Source organism: Tauraco erythrolophus, chromosome 14 (assembly GCF_009769465.1).
Source record: "Tauraco erythrolophus isolate bTauEry1 chromosome 14, bTauEry1.pri, whole genome shotgun sequence".
NCBI lineage: Eukaryota > Metazoa > Chordata > Aves > Musophagiformes > Musophagidae > Tauraco > Tauraco erythrolophus.
In genome coordinates, this window is record NC_141478.1 from 22,996,816 (window position 1) to 23,014,179 (window position 17,364).

The following is a 17,364-nucleotide window of genomic DNA, read 5'->3' on the forward strand; positions in this document are numbered from 1 at the left end:
GTTGGACAAGGCCCTGAGCAACCTGATCTAGTTGGAGATATCCCTGTTCCTTGCAGGGGGGTTGGACTAGATGACCTTTGAAGGCCCCTTCCAGCCATAACGATTCTATGATTCTATGATTTAACGGGTTAAATCCCATTTTCCCTGAGCAGTGAGCACCTACTGATGCCACACAATTTTACAGCCCGGTGAGCCCGTTCTCAGGCTGTTTTACGTAATGCTGGTTCTCCTATCAGCTTGGGGTGGAGAAGCAGGACCTTGTAACGGCAGAAATCGCGCTATAAAACTTCAGGCGTGCTCCAGCTCCCGAGTCAGCAAGATAATGAACTTGGCACACAACTGGGAGCTGCACGACAGGGCTTGGCATTGCACAGGTAGCAACGAAACCCCGTAAGCGCGCACCATTCCGGCCCAGGGGCGGCAAGCGAGATGCCCTGCTCTTTGCTGGCACCGTACCCATCTTATTACTCTGGGCCAGACGCTGAGTTTTGCGTTCATCTTCCCACTTCAGCTCCTCCGCGGGCTGGAATCCAACTGTGCTGCTCCCACGTGCTTCCAAAAAGTAATATTCCCCGGGCTATCTGTCTTTGCAGCCAGAAAGATCAACCCTAAGCAGCGAGCTTGATATTTGCAGAAAACAGCTTCCGTGCACACATGCCACCTCCTCCCCGAACAATCAGTCCCTTGTCCGGCGTTGGCACGCGGTACAAGAGCAGCTTGGAAAGAAAACGCAACACCTGAAAAAGAAATTCTTCGGGGAACCGGAAAAATATATTTTCCCCTTGTTTATCAGCTCCTGTGTTACTGAAAGCATCCACCGGCGCTTAACTCCTCCGAAACCATCAAAAATAAAAGCCAAAAAGCAGAGGGCACATCACTCATCTTCGCAGGACAAAAGTGTTCCCGGAGACTTGTTTGCTCGTAGTCCAGACGCGCTGCTTCTCCTTCCCCCAGCTCAACTCCGGGATGATGAGCATCACGTCTGTGCAACAGAAATATCTGATGTTTGAGCAAACAGGAGTTCTTAAAGCTACAGCGACCGGCAAAAAAGCAATCAAAGTTTGACAAAATAATACACGAAAAAAAAAAAAAGGACCTTACACTTAATTGCTGTTATCGGCCCGTATGGCCCGTTGCCCCAGCACAGCGTGACACTTTGCCGGTATTAGCAAAACATGCACCAGGGTACCAAAACCAGAGCCACCCAATTAACAGGTGTTGCTTTTTCCACAGTTAAAAGTGAGTTTCTCTACAAACTGACCTTTTCAGAAGCCAAATCTCTTGTGGAGCATCCGTGCTTTGAAACACCACCTTAGTCAGAAACCCAATACTGCTAAAAGGTTGAGAAACGTGAAGAACCACCAGCATGGAACAGGATCGGCGTTCGGACACCAGCCCAATGAAGGCAAGAGCCGTTGACCTGGAGGGATCCACTACAGCTGCTGAACCTCAAAGCAATGGGATGTCTCCACGGGGAACCTGCTATCGTGACGTTTGCTGTTGGGGGGGGCCCTTGAAATTCGCAATACAGCTATTTATGTTCCGTTACTGTAAGGATCCAAACTCATCCTCGGATGCCAACTGTGCTCATGTTCCTGAAGGTGGGAGTTTTTGTCCCTGCCCTTGGTTTCTCTCCACCTTTGGAGCGTTATCTCTGTTCCTGCAAATCAATAAAGCTCCTCTGATGTAATAGAAACCAACTCCCTGTTTACTGAGACAGATCATAAGCAAAGCTGGTTAATCTTCACGCCGTGGAGAAGTGGCACATCACATAGACGCAAAAACCAAACCTTAGAATGAAAGATTACGTAAATTAATCTAAGATTACATGGATTAATCTAAGATTACATAGATTCCAAGCGGGAATCTACAAAGACACGATCAGTAGTTACGTGTTATCACCCTTTGGTTACCCGATGCAACTTCCCCGATCGATTTATTTACCACCCCTTGTGCCTGATGCACAAATGATTTTCCTTTCAATTCTAAATACGTACCAAATTTCGGGCAAACGGTATTTACGTCAGCCAACCCGCCTTCAGAACCCTCAAGTTGACTACCACAACAACCCAATTCGTCCAGAACAAGAGGAGAAGCTCAACCATTTGGCAGCAAATGAGGATCAAGACCATCACGAGGCTGCTGCTTCTCATCTACAGTGACTACCCCAAAACCATGTACCGGGAGCTTAGGGGCACGTCATTAAAACCACCATCTGCTTCTCCCAGCTCATTTAAAAAACAACCATCGTTTGTTTGGGATGACCGAAGAGCCCAATGCACTGCAGCGCAGTGCATTGGGCTCTTCGGTCATCCCAAACAAACCATGCATTAGCGTAACCATCTGTTTGGGTGACCAGCTGCAAGACATGTGGTTAGAAGACCAACGGACCACAAAAAATCCTGAGCTGCTGGGCCGGTTGAGCGACCGAGAAGCAGCCAGATGGCCAGTCGGCACGCCCCGCTCTTCGCCAACCGGCGAGTCAAGCGTACGGGGGACAGATCGGGGAGCGGGTGATGGGGCTGAAACTAGGTTAAGTGAGGGACACGGAGGCCAAGCGCTGGGGAAGAGTCTCACCCATTATTAAAATAAGGTGTCTTAGCTTACGAAGAAGAAATTGAGAGCAAGATTTAGCAATCCAGGCAGTTAAGAAGGTGGTTTTTTTTTTCCACCTTAGGCAAGACATTCAGCGCCGAGAACAGTCTTCATTGTTGGGAACGTTCAAAATTTGCATCTTTGGCCTCTCCAGTGTATTCACTTTGACTTTATGCAAATAAAAATAATGCTACCAGTTACATCTTCTGAGTCAGAAGCTTCGGGTAAGGCAGCTCGACACTTGGGAAACGAGACAAGCGTTTCTCAAGCCAGAGTAAGTTTTTACGTATTTATATTCCAGCGGCGAAACGCTGATCTGCATCACTCAGGCCACTCAAACGGTTACTTCTTACCTAGTCTGAGTTCTCCGAAGTTCCCACACCCAATCTTCTTGCCCACTCTGAAGTTGGGTCCCACCATAAGCACACCAGAAGACGCCGATGAGCTTGGTCGAGAACCGTGCCCGCTCCTTCCTGGCATTCCTTTTGTCGTCCGCTGCCTTTCATCCTTTTCCCTATTAGGATGGTCCATGATCTTAGTGAAATATTTCTGCCAGCAAGCTGGCAGAAAGGAATTGGAGTACGTGCTCTTCTCTTTAGAATAGAAAGATATATCCAAAAGTATCTGAGTCAGGGTCCAAGAGAGTCATTGAAACGCACGGAGTTCTTTTGGCACCGTATCCAGTTTCCTAATGCATCTTGATAATGTACCAAGGGGTCAATTATGTTCTTGAGAACTCAGTAAAGGCTGGTTGCTTTTGGTTTCTTACCTAGGGAAAAGAAAAAAAGATATACGAAATCAAAATCGTTATTTTAAAACACTGAGCAAGAAACGTGCCACAGGGGCAACGTCCAGAATTTCCCGGCCTCGAGGAAATTAACAGCTATACGGGAACTCTACCATTTTCTTAACAATTTTCTGATCAAAAGCCCTGACGTCACAAAGTGATGTAAGTGCTGCCCACCCACTGCTTGCTACTGGAGTCATCAGGACTCACACCACACACATTAACAAATACAATTGCAATTACACCAGCACGTCAGGTAGAAACTGCCAGGAGATCACGACCCATCTTCAAAGCAACCGTGTAAAGTTTGTTTTCTTCTCACTTCTTACATTTATAAAGTATTACACAAAAGCCAGGCAAAAAATAGAAAGTGGCAAAGGAAAGGTGCCAAGAGAAGAAAACATTGAAGCATTTCGGAAGTTGCATGCGTCTACCACGCTAAAAAGTCAAATTCTACTTCATTTGACGTCTTCTAAAGTTGACCTTAGATAATTTGTTAATTGAAACTAGTGTCTTAGAAACACGATCAAAATTAATAACCAAGCAAGATTTATTATTTTTATAAGCTAGACATTTTCTGAAAGCTGTATCAACATACAGTTGACATCACTAACATATCCATCTCCTACGGTTTAGTTGCCAAAAAAAAAAAGGAGGTTTTGGAAAAAGACATGTTCTAATGGAAGTGGGTGAGGGACTCAAGAGCCAAGATCTCCAGTAGCTTGCATTCATGATGGCAAACGAAAGCCTGGCAGTTCTCCCACAGAAACTGAAGAGGGCTGGAGCACCTCTGCTATGGAGACAGGCTGAGAGAGTTGGGGTTCTTCAGCCTAGAGAAGAGAAGGCTCCGGGGAGACCTTCCAGCAGCCTTCCAGTGCCTAAAGGGGCTACAGGAAAGCTGGAGAGAGGCTTTGGACGAGGGTGTGTAGTGACAGGACAAGGGACAACGGCTTTACACTGAAAGAGGGGAGATTGCGATGAGATCTAAGGAAGAAATTATATACTTAAGTGTGGTGAGGCAGTGGACCGAGTTGCCCAGAGAAGTTGTGGCTGCCCCATCCCTGGCAGTGTTCAAGGCCAGGTTGGATGAGGCTTTGAGCAACCTGGTGTAGTGGAAGGTGTCCCTGCCCATGGCAGGGGGGTTGGAACTGGGTGATCTTTGAGGTTCCTTCCAACCCAAACCATTCCATGATTCTATGTGTCCCTCCATCGTGTATTAGGAAAACCTTGAGGAACTAATAATAGTGTAAAGAAACATCTACACGTATGGACGGATGTTTCATGCAACATAATCCCCCCAAACCACCCATCTTTTAACAGTTTCTGCTAATCACAGAGAACCTCGCTCAGGTTGCACGCTGTGTGACAACCCACAGCGTATTTCACCCGGCCCGTGACTCAGCAGCCCTCTTTCTAGCATGAAAAGCAGCCAAATTCTCCTTGCCTCTTCGCCCAGAGGTGAATCTCTGCAGAAAACACCACACAGCACATCTGCAGCAAACCCAGGAGGTTTGAAAACCACCAGATGGTCTGAGAACGATTGTATCACGTCCATGCGACCAGTTTGGCCATACCAACCCAGAAGCTGCAGCATTGAGCTCCCAACGTGGTCCAAAGCAACGTGTGAAATGCCACTCGTGATGAAGCATCGCCAGCCTAGCTAGAGACAGAAGACTTGGAGAAGTTCATGTCCAGGAAACCCAGCATTCAGTTTTACCAGGCTTTACTTGCACCTCAAATTAACTCAAGATTTAATAACTAAAACTGAAGACAGGTGAGCAGGAAGCATCCGTTACGGGCAAACAGGACGAACTGGTTTTTCATCACAGACATCCCCAACATACCTTCGGTGGCGGCGATCGTTTCGAGGGGGTGAGTTAATGCTGTTTCTCAAAGCTGCTTGCGTAGATGCCAGCACGGTCATATTTGCTTTGTGAAACCAGCTGGCAGGAGCAACGACGATGCTCTATCAGATATCAGAAAAGCTCTTTGATTGGACCCCACCCCAGCCTGTGCTGGGAGGAGAGACTTGCTTCAAAACAAAAATACGTTAAAAAATAAAAAAAGATGGTCACTGAAACTAAGGAAGCTCATTGCTGAGCAGAAATCAAATGTGAGGATGATGATGGAGTGCTTCTAGGGCTGGAGCACCAAGAAAGATGAGCAGAACGGAGGAATTCTATGAATAAAAAAAGGAGCACTTTGGAAAACACACTTGATCCCACCAAAGACAGAGAGGAAGATCTGTTTCCCCTGGAGACCAAAGTCCTTATTTTCACCAAGGCTGGACAATCCACGAGGAACAACTACAGACAAACCAACTACTCACAAAAGGGTAACAGAAAGAAGTTTCTAGCAAGAGCACGACCCCTGCCCAGTTCACACCTGGAAAAACCAGAACAGCGGTGTGAGAGACACGAAGGGCAGCACAGCTCTGTAGTCTGAGGAGATACCACTAGGAAGGACTACCGGGAAGGGGGGCCAAAAACCCCGAAGGGAAGAGGCAAAAATCAGCTCAATGGGGATTGATCACAGCAAAGGAAGGAGGAACGATAGGATTTTAGTCATTACAAATACATTTTTTTTCCCTTAGGACTATCTTGCTCATTCAGCTAGCAGTTACGCGGCCAGTGGAGAGCGTAAGAAAAGCCAATATACGCTAAAACCACTGGAAAGGGTTTCCCAACGACTCCGATGAACACATGGCAGACTGGGAAGAGGAAAGCTACGCACTACGATTGTTTTCCTGCGTGATGCCAGAAGCTGTTTAACCTTCCTTCTGCCATGAAGTACTACCAGCTTTCGACCTGGAGAGTAGATGGATCCAGATAGCGAGGCTTTGGCAGCAGAACCTGATGCCTAGGTGCAGATCTTATCCACGTGGTTTGGCTACCTGCTGCCACAAGCATCACCACAGAAAAGCATTTTGCTAGCTGGAATAAAAAGGAGCAGAAAGTCCCCAAAAGGTAAAGGCGCACGATTTAACATGTTTTGAACAGTTGATATAAGCAAAAAAAATTAGAGATAAGGAAGAAATTCTTCACTCTGAGGGTGGTGAGGCACTGGAACAGGTTGCCCAGAGAAGTTGTGGCTGCCCCATCCCTGGAAGTGCTCAAGGCCAGGTTGGATGGGGCTTTGAGCAACCTGGTGTAGTGGAGGGTGTCCCTGCCCATGGCAGGGGGGTTGGAACTGGATGATCTTGAAGGTCCCTTCCAACCCAAACCATTCTATGATTCTATGATATGAGTTGGCCTTGATCTTCATCAATTGCAGTGCTTGATGACATGAGCAGATCATTCCTGGAAGGGCTGCTCAAGCCTCTTTCGAGCACAAGCCCTCCTGAGCCTCGATACAGCTTCCCTCTCCTCCAGATGGAAGTCCAAACCCGGCTCAAGCCCAGTGCACCAAGTTTCAGATCCGACATCAGAAATCATAGAATCACAGAATGGTTAGGGTTGGAAGGGGCCTCAAAGATCATCCAGTTCCAACCTCCCTGCCATGGGCAGGGAAACCCTCCACTACACCAGGTTGCTCAAAGCCTCATCCAACCTGGCCTTGAACACTTCCAGGGATGCGGCAGCCACAACTCCTCTGGGCAACCTGTCACGCTGCTCCGTTTGACGCTGACGCTGCTTGTTGAGTGCACCTCGGATGGGACAAGCAACTCAACTCTTCTCAGGCAGATGAAGCACAGAGTTCGACCGCGTATTTTCCAGCTAATGAAAGAAGATGATAACGGTTATAAGCTACTACTGCTCCATCTTCCCCCGTTTCCCATCCGTACAAGGTGTCCCCAGGGCAAAAGGATGGAAAGGTCATGCCTGACAGTCTGTGAACACTAAACATCCTCTTTCTCAGCTGAAAGCCTCCTGCAAACAGGATTTCAGATCAGCAACGACCGAGCGAACCAAGCGTTTGAGAACCTCTTTAGGACAGCCAACGCTCCGGGCGCATCCCGGCTGTCGGCACACCGCATCGCGCAAAGATCTTTCACTATTGCTGCTACTACTAAAACCAACTGTAGTAAATAAGGCATCAAACGTGGCTTTTGAGGACTAACAAAGCGCCCGGCTTTGGAAGAGGAGTGGCAGAAGAACGAAGGCGAGACTAATTTGGCGCGTTAATATTTGAAGACTACTCAGAAGGGCAGGACTATTTCCTGCCACGATTCAAACTTCTTCAGAACCATTTTCCTTCCTACCTTCCCACCCACTCAGCAAGATTGATCCTGAAAGTTATTTGCATTTAAACAAAGCCGCATGAAGATATTCCTCTAACGGTGACTCAGTCCAATTCCAGTATTCATTTCACCACAATATAGTTGGAGACATGGGAACAGTTATTTAAGGAAAGATACAGGCTTGAAAGGAAATGACTTGAAGCACACTCAGCTAAATAAAAACAAACAAGTTTGTATCCTACGCACTTCAAACCACTCAGAACCTCAGATGGAAATCGTGACCTCTCCTCCGTCAATAAAACCGCAGCACTAGAGCTACGGACCAGCTTCTAGGCAACGTTGAAGGCAGCTGCCGTTTGCGTCGCAATCCGTAGCACGGTCTGGAGTGAAGGAATGTTCGTCGCTTACCGAGAGCTCGTTACGGCACAGAGATGTTGCTCATGGCCATCCCCTTCTCTCCGTGAAGCCCTGAAGTTTGAAAGTGGCAGGAGTAAAGGACAACGCAAACAAGAGACTGGTGTGAAGAAGCCAGAGCAATCCTTATTCCTGTCCTTCAAAGGAAAAGCTTGCTTCCCTTGCACTGAAACCTTCTTTGACCTACTTGAGATACTCTGGAGACCCTTCCAAGATAGGAACACGAGCCACCCAAGTCTTGTTTTGTGGCACAGTTTCACAAAATCTGCCCAAACTGAAACTGCAAATGAATCCCCCTTTCTTCAAATCAAATCAAGCAGACCTGATCCAGGTCTGTGCATAGTTTTGATTCATGGAGGAGTCAAAACATGCTAGAAACCAAACTGCAAAGGCTTGGTGAATGGATAGCCACCCTAACAAGCAGTAGTTCAGCCCTACAGTTCCTTTTTCCTCCTTTTAAGAAGGGACCTTCAAGAAAGCTCCACTTTCTTTTGGGATGGGTGATCTCATCCAACTCTCTACAGAAGCAGGAACTCAATTTCTCAAAGTAGCTCCGAGATCATTGCTTTAGGGCAAGGCACATGCCTTCTCACTGGATTTTCCAACGTCCACCCCACACGTCCGTGTAATGCTTTTGGTTAAGTCTCTTGATCTGGAGAGTGCTTTCCAGACAAGATATCTGCTACTTCCCACATGACTTCAAAGACTATAAAATCCTCCGAGGCTCTCAACTGCCATGTTATACACATATGGATATGAGATCACCAGCTTCCACCCTCATCCTGGGTAAAAAGTAGAGCCTTCAGCAGCAGAAAATTTTGCTCACTTTGTCACAAATCGGGACAAACGGTTCACCCTCTGGAAAAGGTACAGCAGCCAGGACGTAGGTAACGAGGAATGTTTTGAAACCGGGACATCTGTGATGCGTTCACTCACGTTCTTGGCATCTGCCAACTCATTTTATTAGCTTACACCCTTCAGTTTAGAGCGATAAGCTGTGTCTTCTGCTTCACCGCATGCATTAACAGCTTCCGAGGCGTCAATGCTCTTCCTATATTAAAACGTGAATAGCCAACCTTTCACTTACAGCTTTGCTCTCTGCTACATGGATATACATCTCCATTGGCTTCAGGTCCCTTCACGCCTTCTCATCCCACCTCCTCATCTCTTCCCTTCCATGATGTTCCACTTCTTGTCCTGCTTCTGCCCAATGCTACCTTCCAACTGGCCCCAATAAAAATTTCTTTTTCTAAAGCCGCCCTATTACTCACTTCTGGCAAAGTCGCTCTTCTACTAAAGAGAAAATAAAAGAGTTATGAGATCTGCCTTGTTCCTAAGGAGAAAAATCAACAGATAACCAAACATTCCATCCTGGTGTGACCTGGAAGAGGATCGGGCTCTGGAGTTTGGCTATCTAAACAAGTTAGTAGGAATGGAGGATGCAGAGACTGAATGCTCTTTCCACTCAGTCATGAGAAATATGCTCTTTTTTTTTTTTTTTCACCTAGAGAGTCTTCTACTAGGAGATACGCTCCCTTAATGGGAGGCTTATTATCCCAGTAGTACCTCCACAGAGAGGAGATCAGCATTTATCCATGCTTTCCCAAACAGCGTTAGACCGACCTGGTTTCAGTGTCCTCCATGTTGTGCAAAACAACAGAAAAACTGAAAAAACGGGTCAAAATTCTCTGTTGCAGTTTAAAGCTCGTAACAGCATCGACAAAGCTGGCAAGCAGGTGCACGTCAAATCAGATGTCCCACACTCGGGAGAGTCCTTCCAACATTGAAGGCTACAGATGCCCTTTTAAACATGATGAGTTGCTTCTGTTGAATCACTCGACCCAACAATTTAATCTCCAGCTTACACAGTTAGTTTTGTTCAGCGCTTCGCAGGCGGAAAAAAGGCCTTACAAGATGAGGCACACAAACAGTATTTAAATCCAAATTGCTGGGAAGGGAGAAGGATGGACAACTGCGGATCACTACACTCATTTGTTACTCATGAATGCACAGGACTGTCAAGTTGACATCCTACAATTACAGTTTTTACAGAAAGGGATGAACCCAAATGAACTCATACCATCTTCCATCCTGGGGAAGGGAACTTATCATAGAAACACAGAATGGGTTGGAAGGGACCTTAAAAATCACCCAGTTCCAACCCCCCTGCCACGGGCAGGGACACCTTCCACTACAGCAGGTTGCCCAAAGCCTCATCCAACCTGGCCTTGAACACTTCCAGGAATGGGGCAGCCACAGCTTCTCTGGGCAATCTGTTCTAGTGCCTCACCACCCTCAGAGGGAAGAATTTCTTCCTTAAATCTCATTGAAATCTCCCCTCTTTCAGTTTAAAGCCATTGCCCCGTGTCCTGTCACTACACGCCCTTGTCCAAAGCCCCTCTCCAGCTTTCTTGGAGCCCCTTTAGGCACTGGAAGGTCTCCCTGGAGCCTTCTCTTCTCCAGGCTGAGCAGCCGCAACTCTCTCAGCCTGTCTCCATAGCAGAGGTGCTCCAGCCCTCGCACAATTTTTGTGGCCTCCTCTGGACCTGCTCCAACAGCTCCATGCCATTCTTACATTGGGGACCCCAGAGCTGAACGTGAAGTCTTTTCTTCGAAGACCTTTTGAACGTGCTAAAACACATTAACTGGATAATCCTCAATTAAATGTGTTGTTACTCTTCCAAATGAGTCTCGGTTGATTGTTTTATCACGAACAATCCAAGCAACCATTCCTGAACTTTGTTCTCAATACCCTCTACGCAAGCTCAGCATGAAAGCCAAGAATGCGAGAGAGGGAAGAAGTAATTTCGTTTGTAATTTAGTTCTTCCACATGAACAGAGTCAAAACAAAGAACAGACCGTTTTCCAGGGAAGTGGTTTGTGTGATCCAAGCTAGATTCATCGACTTCTCTTCCCCACTCGAGTTCAAGCCGAACACACGCCAGCAGCCATGTGTGCAGATTCCTATAGACGTAACAAAGCACGACAGACCACCATCCACCAGAAACAGAGGGTCAGTGCTCTTTATGAAGAGTTGGATTATGCTGGAACAGCTAAAGAAATAGTTGAACGCTTGAATAAAATGAAAAAAATCCCCTCGTGAAACCTGAGCTCTGCATATTTTAGTTTTTTTTTTTAATTATTATTTTAATAGGCTGGGAAGAGAAAAGTCTGAAGAGCAACTGCCAGATCAGCTCCCCTCTATCTCCTGAGGCTTGCTGCAGAAGTCAGACACACACCCCTCTGCACAGGAGCCCGACAGCGTGCCAAATCCCCGCTCGTCAGCGGCGAGCACCTCCGGACGACGCAGGTGTTCAGCCCACACGCAGCCGGCTGCGCACCACCGGCCCCAGCGCCGCGTCCTCGGCAGCCCCGCGAGGGAACCCTCACGTTGGCAGAGGTTTTCAGACCTACCTCCTGATAATGCGGTAACCGACCCCAGCCTTAAAACACAGTGTCTGAAAGGCTCCTCCAAGACTGGCAAAAAGCACGACGTTTAAGACACCAACCCTGCTTGCCAAATAGGCTGCGTGAGGCCACGTAAGATGAGGTTCCAGCAGAAATAGATATTTATGAGGATGCAACAGAGGAAATGAGGAAAAACCTGGCAGTAGCAAAGGGTCTGCAACAGACCCAGGGCAGGATGAGAACTCTATTGATGTTCTCTTCTCCAATATCCAGGCATCAGATATACCTATATTTTTTTCATCTTAAAATACCAGCAAAAAGAGAGCCTCAGATACACCTACACCATCCCTTTCCTTTCAGGCAGAAGATCTGAAGAAGAAAGGGGCCAAGTCTACCAAAGAAGAGACGGCTTCTAGACAGCCACGTGCATCTTCAAGGAATAACCCACATCAAGCAGATTCAGGTGCTTCCACGGCGGCTGACGGATGTAGTTCACAGTTACTGGTATCAACGACGAGCAAAGTCCTCAACAAGACCACCACGGCGGCTCGGGGTCTGGAGCAGGCTTGGGGCACTGGCAGCAACGTCGCTTTGGCAGATTTAGAGCATAATTTAGCACAGATGCACCTCGACAGTCTACGACTGTTTGATCTACGCACCGCCTGGCAAGGAGAAGAAGCCTGGAGGACGAATCGCAGAAACGACGGGGAAATTTGGTGGTTAAACACAAAAAAAACCCACCCAGCCCTTCGCACTATCCAAACCATGAAGTGCTTTCTTCTGCTTTCAGGAAGGAATGCGAGGATCAAGTTGAGAGCCAACACAGCTTTCGCCGTGTGTGCGTGTGGGGAAAAGCCTCTTACTAGAAGAAAAGTCCTCGTGAACTTGAACGGACAGGGTCGAAGAAAACTGAAGAACCCCTTGATGGCGAGGGGGAGGTAGAAGCTGCGTTAGCAAAACCCAGCTCAAGCTGACAGGTAGCCCTGACTAATCCAAAGGGGTGCTGAGCAGCATCTGGCCATGCGCCAAGGTGAACACAGGCACCCATCGGGTTCCTGTTTGCCCTGTGGAAGAACACGTTCGTGCCAAGTGCCACCCACTATCAATAAAAACAGCGCCATTACACAACAGTAACGAAGGGGGATTCAGATGTAGGTTCTCTGTACCCCAACTCCTCAACTTGAAAGGAGAGCTCCAGTTCCCCAAAGTCAGCTTCTGACTGCCTCACGCGAACAAGGTCGCCCGTCCTCTGTCCCATCAATACTCAGGATGCCTCAAGAAGCTGAGGACAAAAAAGAACAACAGTTTCTTGGTTGCCCCAGATCAGAAGGACACCAAACCTCTGCCAAGGCTCATACCAGCTCCTAAAAAGAGCTTCTGAAACCACAGGTCAGATTCAAGATCTCAGCCTCTGAAACCAAGTCAAGTAGAGACCTGGGATGACGCTTGCTAGAGGTTTGAAGCAGCAGTGCACCTTCTGCTTGGTATTAATCAGCATGTAGATAATATGATGTCCAAAAGATCAAAAGACTGCATGTGCTGGATCTTGTCAGTGTAAAATATCATGGTGGTGCTGCCGAGAATTTGCACCTGGTGGCTCAGGAGACAGAGGAAAGTTAGTCTGGCCTGTCGCAGCACTGGAACCTGAACAGGGGGGTGTAAGGACTCTCTCGGTGTCCAAAAGCCTTAGAGAAAATACCACTTCCACGCAAACAGAATGAAGTTATAAAGGTGCATCAGAAATAGGTGCCTTCAGAAAGGGAGTGTGTAGGATGGCCTACAAGAAAGCTGGAGAGAGACTTTTGACATGGGCATGTAGTGACAGGACACAGGGCAATGGCTTTAAACTGAGAGAAGGGAGATTTAGATTACATCTAAGGAAGAAATTTTTCACTCTGAGGGTGGTGAGGACCACTGGAACAGGTTGCCCAGAGAAGCTGTGGCTGCCCCATCCCTGGAAGTGTTCAAGGCCAGGTTGGATGGGGCTTTAAGCAACCTGGTGTAGTGGAGGGTGTCCCAGCCCATGGCAGGGGGGTTGGAACGAGATGATCTTTGAGGTCCCTTCCAACCCAAACCATTCTGTGATTCTATGATGCAAGTACCTAGCTCAGCACAAGGATTTAGGCACCAAGCTGCAAGGATCTAGGCTGTGAACACCAACACACACCATAAATCAGGCAAGATTCATCGCAGCTTAAGTGTGTCCTCCAGGGATGAATACCAGCAATCAGCCAAAACAAATTTGGCCGTAAGAGAGACTACATGCTTTCACGTCCTACTGCGGGGCAATATCCAGGAACACAGAAACTGAAGAAGTTGTTCTTCACCACCACGCTACCTCACATGAAGAAAGGACAAAAAGAGAAACCTATAAGGGGCTATGACCAAACCCAACAGTTTAGGTGGGTAGAAGTCACTCGTGTAGCTAAACCTGAAGACCTGGACTGGCAGGCGAAGCCCATTCGCCCCATAGAAAATGGGGAAGCAGACATCCCTGCCAAGTTTGCGTGACTCCGTCCCACAGGCTCTCGCTGTTGCCCAACAGACTTGACTTGGCCCCTGGCTCCAGGCTGCTCATCACCAGAAACTCTTCGTAAGAGCTGGTTAACAAATTGGGAACACAGTGATGTAAGAGATGGTGAGCCGGAATATCAGCATATCTTAAAATAAATAAATAAATAGTAATGGTGATGTCAGGAGAAGATACAAGTAGTATACTAAGAGGAAATGCAAGAAAACTTGATTCTTAATGATTTCATGCACGTCTTTTCATTTTAATGCCTGAACTTCACCTTCTCCTTACCTGAAGACACTGCCTTTTCCGGCAGTCACGGGACAGAGGATCACACCACGCTGTCGCTTCACATAATTAGATGTTTGGCAGGAATTCAACTGACGTTACCTACATATCTTGCTTGCAACTAAACGATGTCTCAAAGAGGAAATTATGTACCTGAGCCCTATACCCAAGACTCCTGGATAATGAATCCTGCTCGTTTGGGCTTAATAAATCCGTCGCTTCAGCCTAAGCAAACAAACCCCAAAGCTGGTACCGAGAAGGGGCACCAGTATCCCCATTCCCGGCCGTCGCCTCCTTCTCCTCCACCCCGCTATTTTTTGTAGGGCAAGGTTTTTACTGGCATTGCTCAATTCCGTTAAAAACTGGCGGAGCTTAATGTTGAAGGCACTGTTACACTCAAAGCCTGAAGCCTGCTGCAGCGATTTGTCTTCCTTTCCCGTTATGGGATTATAAAAAACTCCATGAAGTCAGCACTGCAGCTGTGCTACAGACCCAAAACGAGCTGTCGGAACCCCCCCCGCCATCTCCCAGGGTACCACCCTCACGGCATATAAAGAACAATCTTTTCCTGTCTCTCCATGATTTAAGATTCCCCTTTTTCAGAGCTCCCAAGTGCGCATCCTCATGAAGCACTTCAGCTGTCGGAAGAGCGATCTGGATAGTCTACGGGATTGAAAGATTCATAGATTCATAGATTTCTAGGTTGGAAAAGACCTTAGAGATCATCGAGTCCAACCATAAGACGCCAACAATTACCGAGCACAACGCCCGCTGGAGAAGTACAGCCCCCTTGTAAGGGGCCCAGAAGATGCTTAGGAGCTCTGTGACAGTTTTGTGGAATAATCCTGCCTCTTGCCTTTCTTTATTATTATTTATTTAATTTATTTTATTTTCATTTATTTCTAAGGAAAGCAAAGGTCGCCCCTCCTCCCCAGGGCAAGGTACAGGCTTGGTTCCTGGTTTCGTTCTGTGCCCGCGAGCGGCAAGATAGGCTACACCCACGCAAACATCGTAAGCTCCATAAAAACCTGCACTTCCTCGGCAATTGGGCGTAACAATCCCAAGATACACAGTTGGACGGTTGCGTTTGTTCACAGAAAGTAAATGTTTGTGCCTACTTGTTTCCCCGACAGGGCAAGGAAGCAGCCCGTAGCACCAGCCCGCAGCGGAAAGCCGAGCAGAAGGCATCGATACTCCAGAGAAGCAGCTGCGCTGCTTTAGAAAACGGTAATACTTCAAGGTTTCTTCTCTTGGTTGGTTTTGTGAGGTTTTTCTTCCTCAAATTTGAAGGTAGCAAGTTATAGAATCACAGAATGGTTTGGGTTGGAAGGGACCTTCAAGATCATCCAGTTCCAACCCCCCTGCCATGGGCAGGGACACCTTCCACTACACCAGGTTGCCCAAAGCCTCATCCAACCCGGCCTTGAACACTTCCAGGGATGGGGCAGCCACAACCCCATTGGGCAAACTGTTCCAGTGGTCCTCACCACCCTCAGAGTGAAGAATTTCTTCCTTAGATCTCATCTAAATCTCCCCCCCTTTCAATGCATTTAAACTGAAACCTTGAAGTATTACAATTTTTTAAGGCTATGTAGCTTGTTCTCTGGAGTATCAATAGCTTCTGCTCATCTTTCCACTCTGGGCTGGTGACATGGGCTATTTCCTACAGTTCCTTCCAAGTTGACCATGGCTTAGAAGTCTTCACATGCTGGATGGGTGTTTTAGCTTCTTCCAGATTTATTAGCAAGCACTGTGCCACACCCACCATTTTTCTACCCATGCTTCACAAGATGTAGTTTCTTTGTAAAAGTCACCTACACTGCTTGCCGAGATGAGGTCCACATGCTACGTCAGGTAGAGCAACATCAAGAGAGGCAGCCTCTCCACAGTGGCACCCCATGTAAAACCATCCAGCACACTGGAGCACGTCTGGGTGGCACGAGCAGCATAAGAGATGCCAACAAATACTCTCTGGTTTCTCACAGTGACGCTCCTGAGATGAGACCTGGAGGTTTCTTCAGACTGCACTCATCCAGCTGACAGTGTTTGCTTTCACGCACCATCAACCTCATCAAATTTCCTCCCTAAAGTAGACAGTGACCGGACAAATTTCAATTTGCAAAGGATCAGCCCGGTTACTAGACATCACCATCCCGTCCTCGTTCACACTCTTACCCTGAACGCAGGTTCACAAATACGGGTGGCCAGACGTCACCCCACTTTTGCACCGGGTGATGGAGAAAGCATCCAAGACGCAAGATGGTGTCGATGCCAGCAAAGTTATCTGGCAATCGACAAAAATCCTGCACACCAAGGGAAAAACACAGTCCTCCACCTCCACAAAAAGGCAGCTGGAACGCGGGCAGTGACAGTGTCCCCCCACCAAGAGCCCAGACCCAGTCCCACACAGCGTGGCCACTTGATGACCCTGCACACACGAAGCAGCCCCATTTTTCAGCTGCAAACAATAGTTCCAAAGCGACATCCAGCTCCTGCAGTGCGTTTATTTTCATTATAAAAGTCAGATGTATTTGGCGTCACCGCTGTGCTAAGGTCACGGCGGTGGATTTCATTCATGCCAACCTCTGCTGCTGCTACCGATAACCCTCTGTCGGCACCTCAGCACCATCCCACCACCTGATGCTTATTTTTCAAATCAAGAAACAATCCTCAGGTAGTGAGTGAACATCTCAGCTACCTTCATTCCAGGTCATCTTGCCGTTTTGGTTACTTCCATTCATATGTGAACTCCCCAGTGTCAGAAGAGGATGACCACTGAAGTTATTCAACACCCAAACTGAGGATACTGGATGCCCACCTACAGCACGTTCCGGTTCGGCCGCGAGCAGCAGGAAGGCGCAGCACTGACACAAGCATTCCAACTCACGCCGCGTTCAATGGAGCGATGTCAGCTGAAGGAAACGGCACGCAAGGCAGCAGGGGAAGCAAGCTGCAGAGGAGATGTTTCAGTTTCAGAGAGGGAATCCTACAAGACAACCTCTACTTCTCTCCCTCTGCTCGTGCTAAGGACTTTGCACAGTTCACAGCCTGGCTCCTCTGTTTGTCGTAAACTTGAGACATGCCTACGTAAAGCAAAAATTGTGCCAAAACAAATAAATCTTCCACCCACTCGCGGTGCGGCAATCTATTAGGAAGGAAAGGCAAGGCACGTACCATCAC

General features: G+C 47.7%; 1 protein-coding gene across 3 annotated transcripts in view; it reads right to left on the minus strand.

Moving 5' to 3' along the window:
* Window positions 1-17,364, minus strand: part of CSNK1G1 (casein kinase 1 gamma 1) — a 94,550-nt gene that overhangs the window by 65,413 nt on the left and 11,773 nt on the right. For all 3 annotated transcript variants that reach the window (XM_086620596.1, XM_086620597.1, XM_086620598.1), the window contains exon 2: window positions 2,949-3,364. In XM_086620596.1, the coding sequence (XP_086476722.1) occupies window positions 2,949-3,126 (178 nt within the window). In that variant the 5' untranslated portion in view covers window positions 3,127-3,364. The remainder of the gene's footprint in view (window positions 1-2,948; window positions 3,365-17,364) is intronic.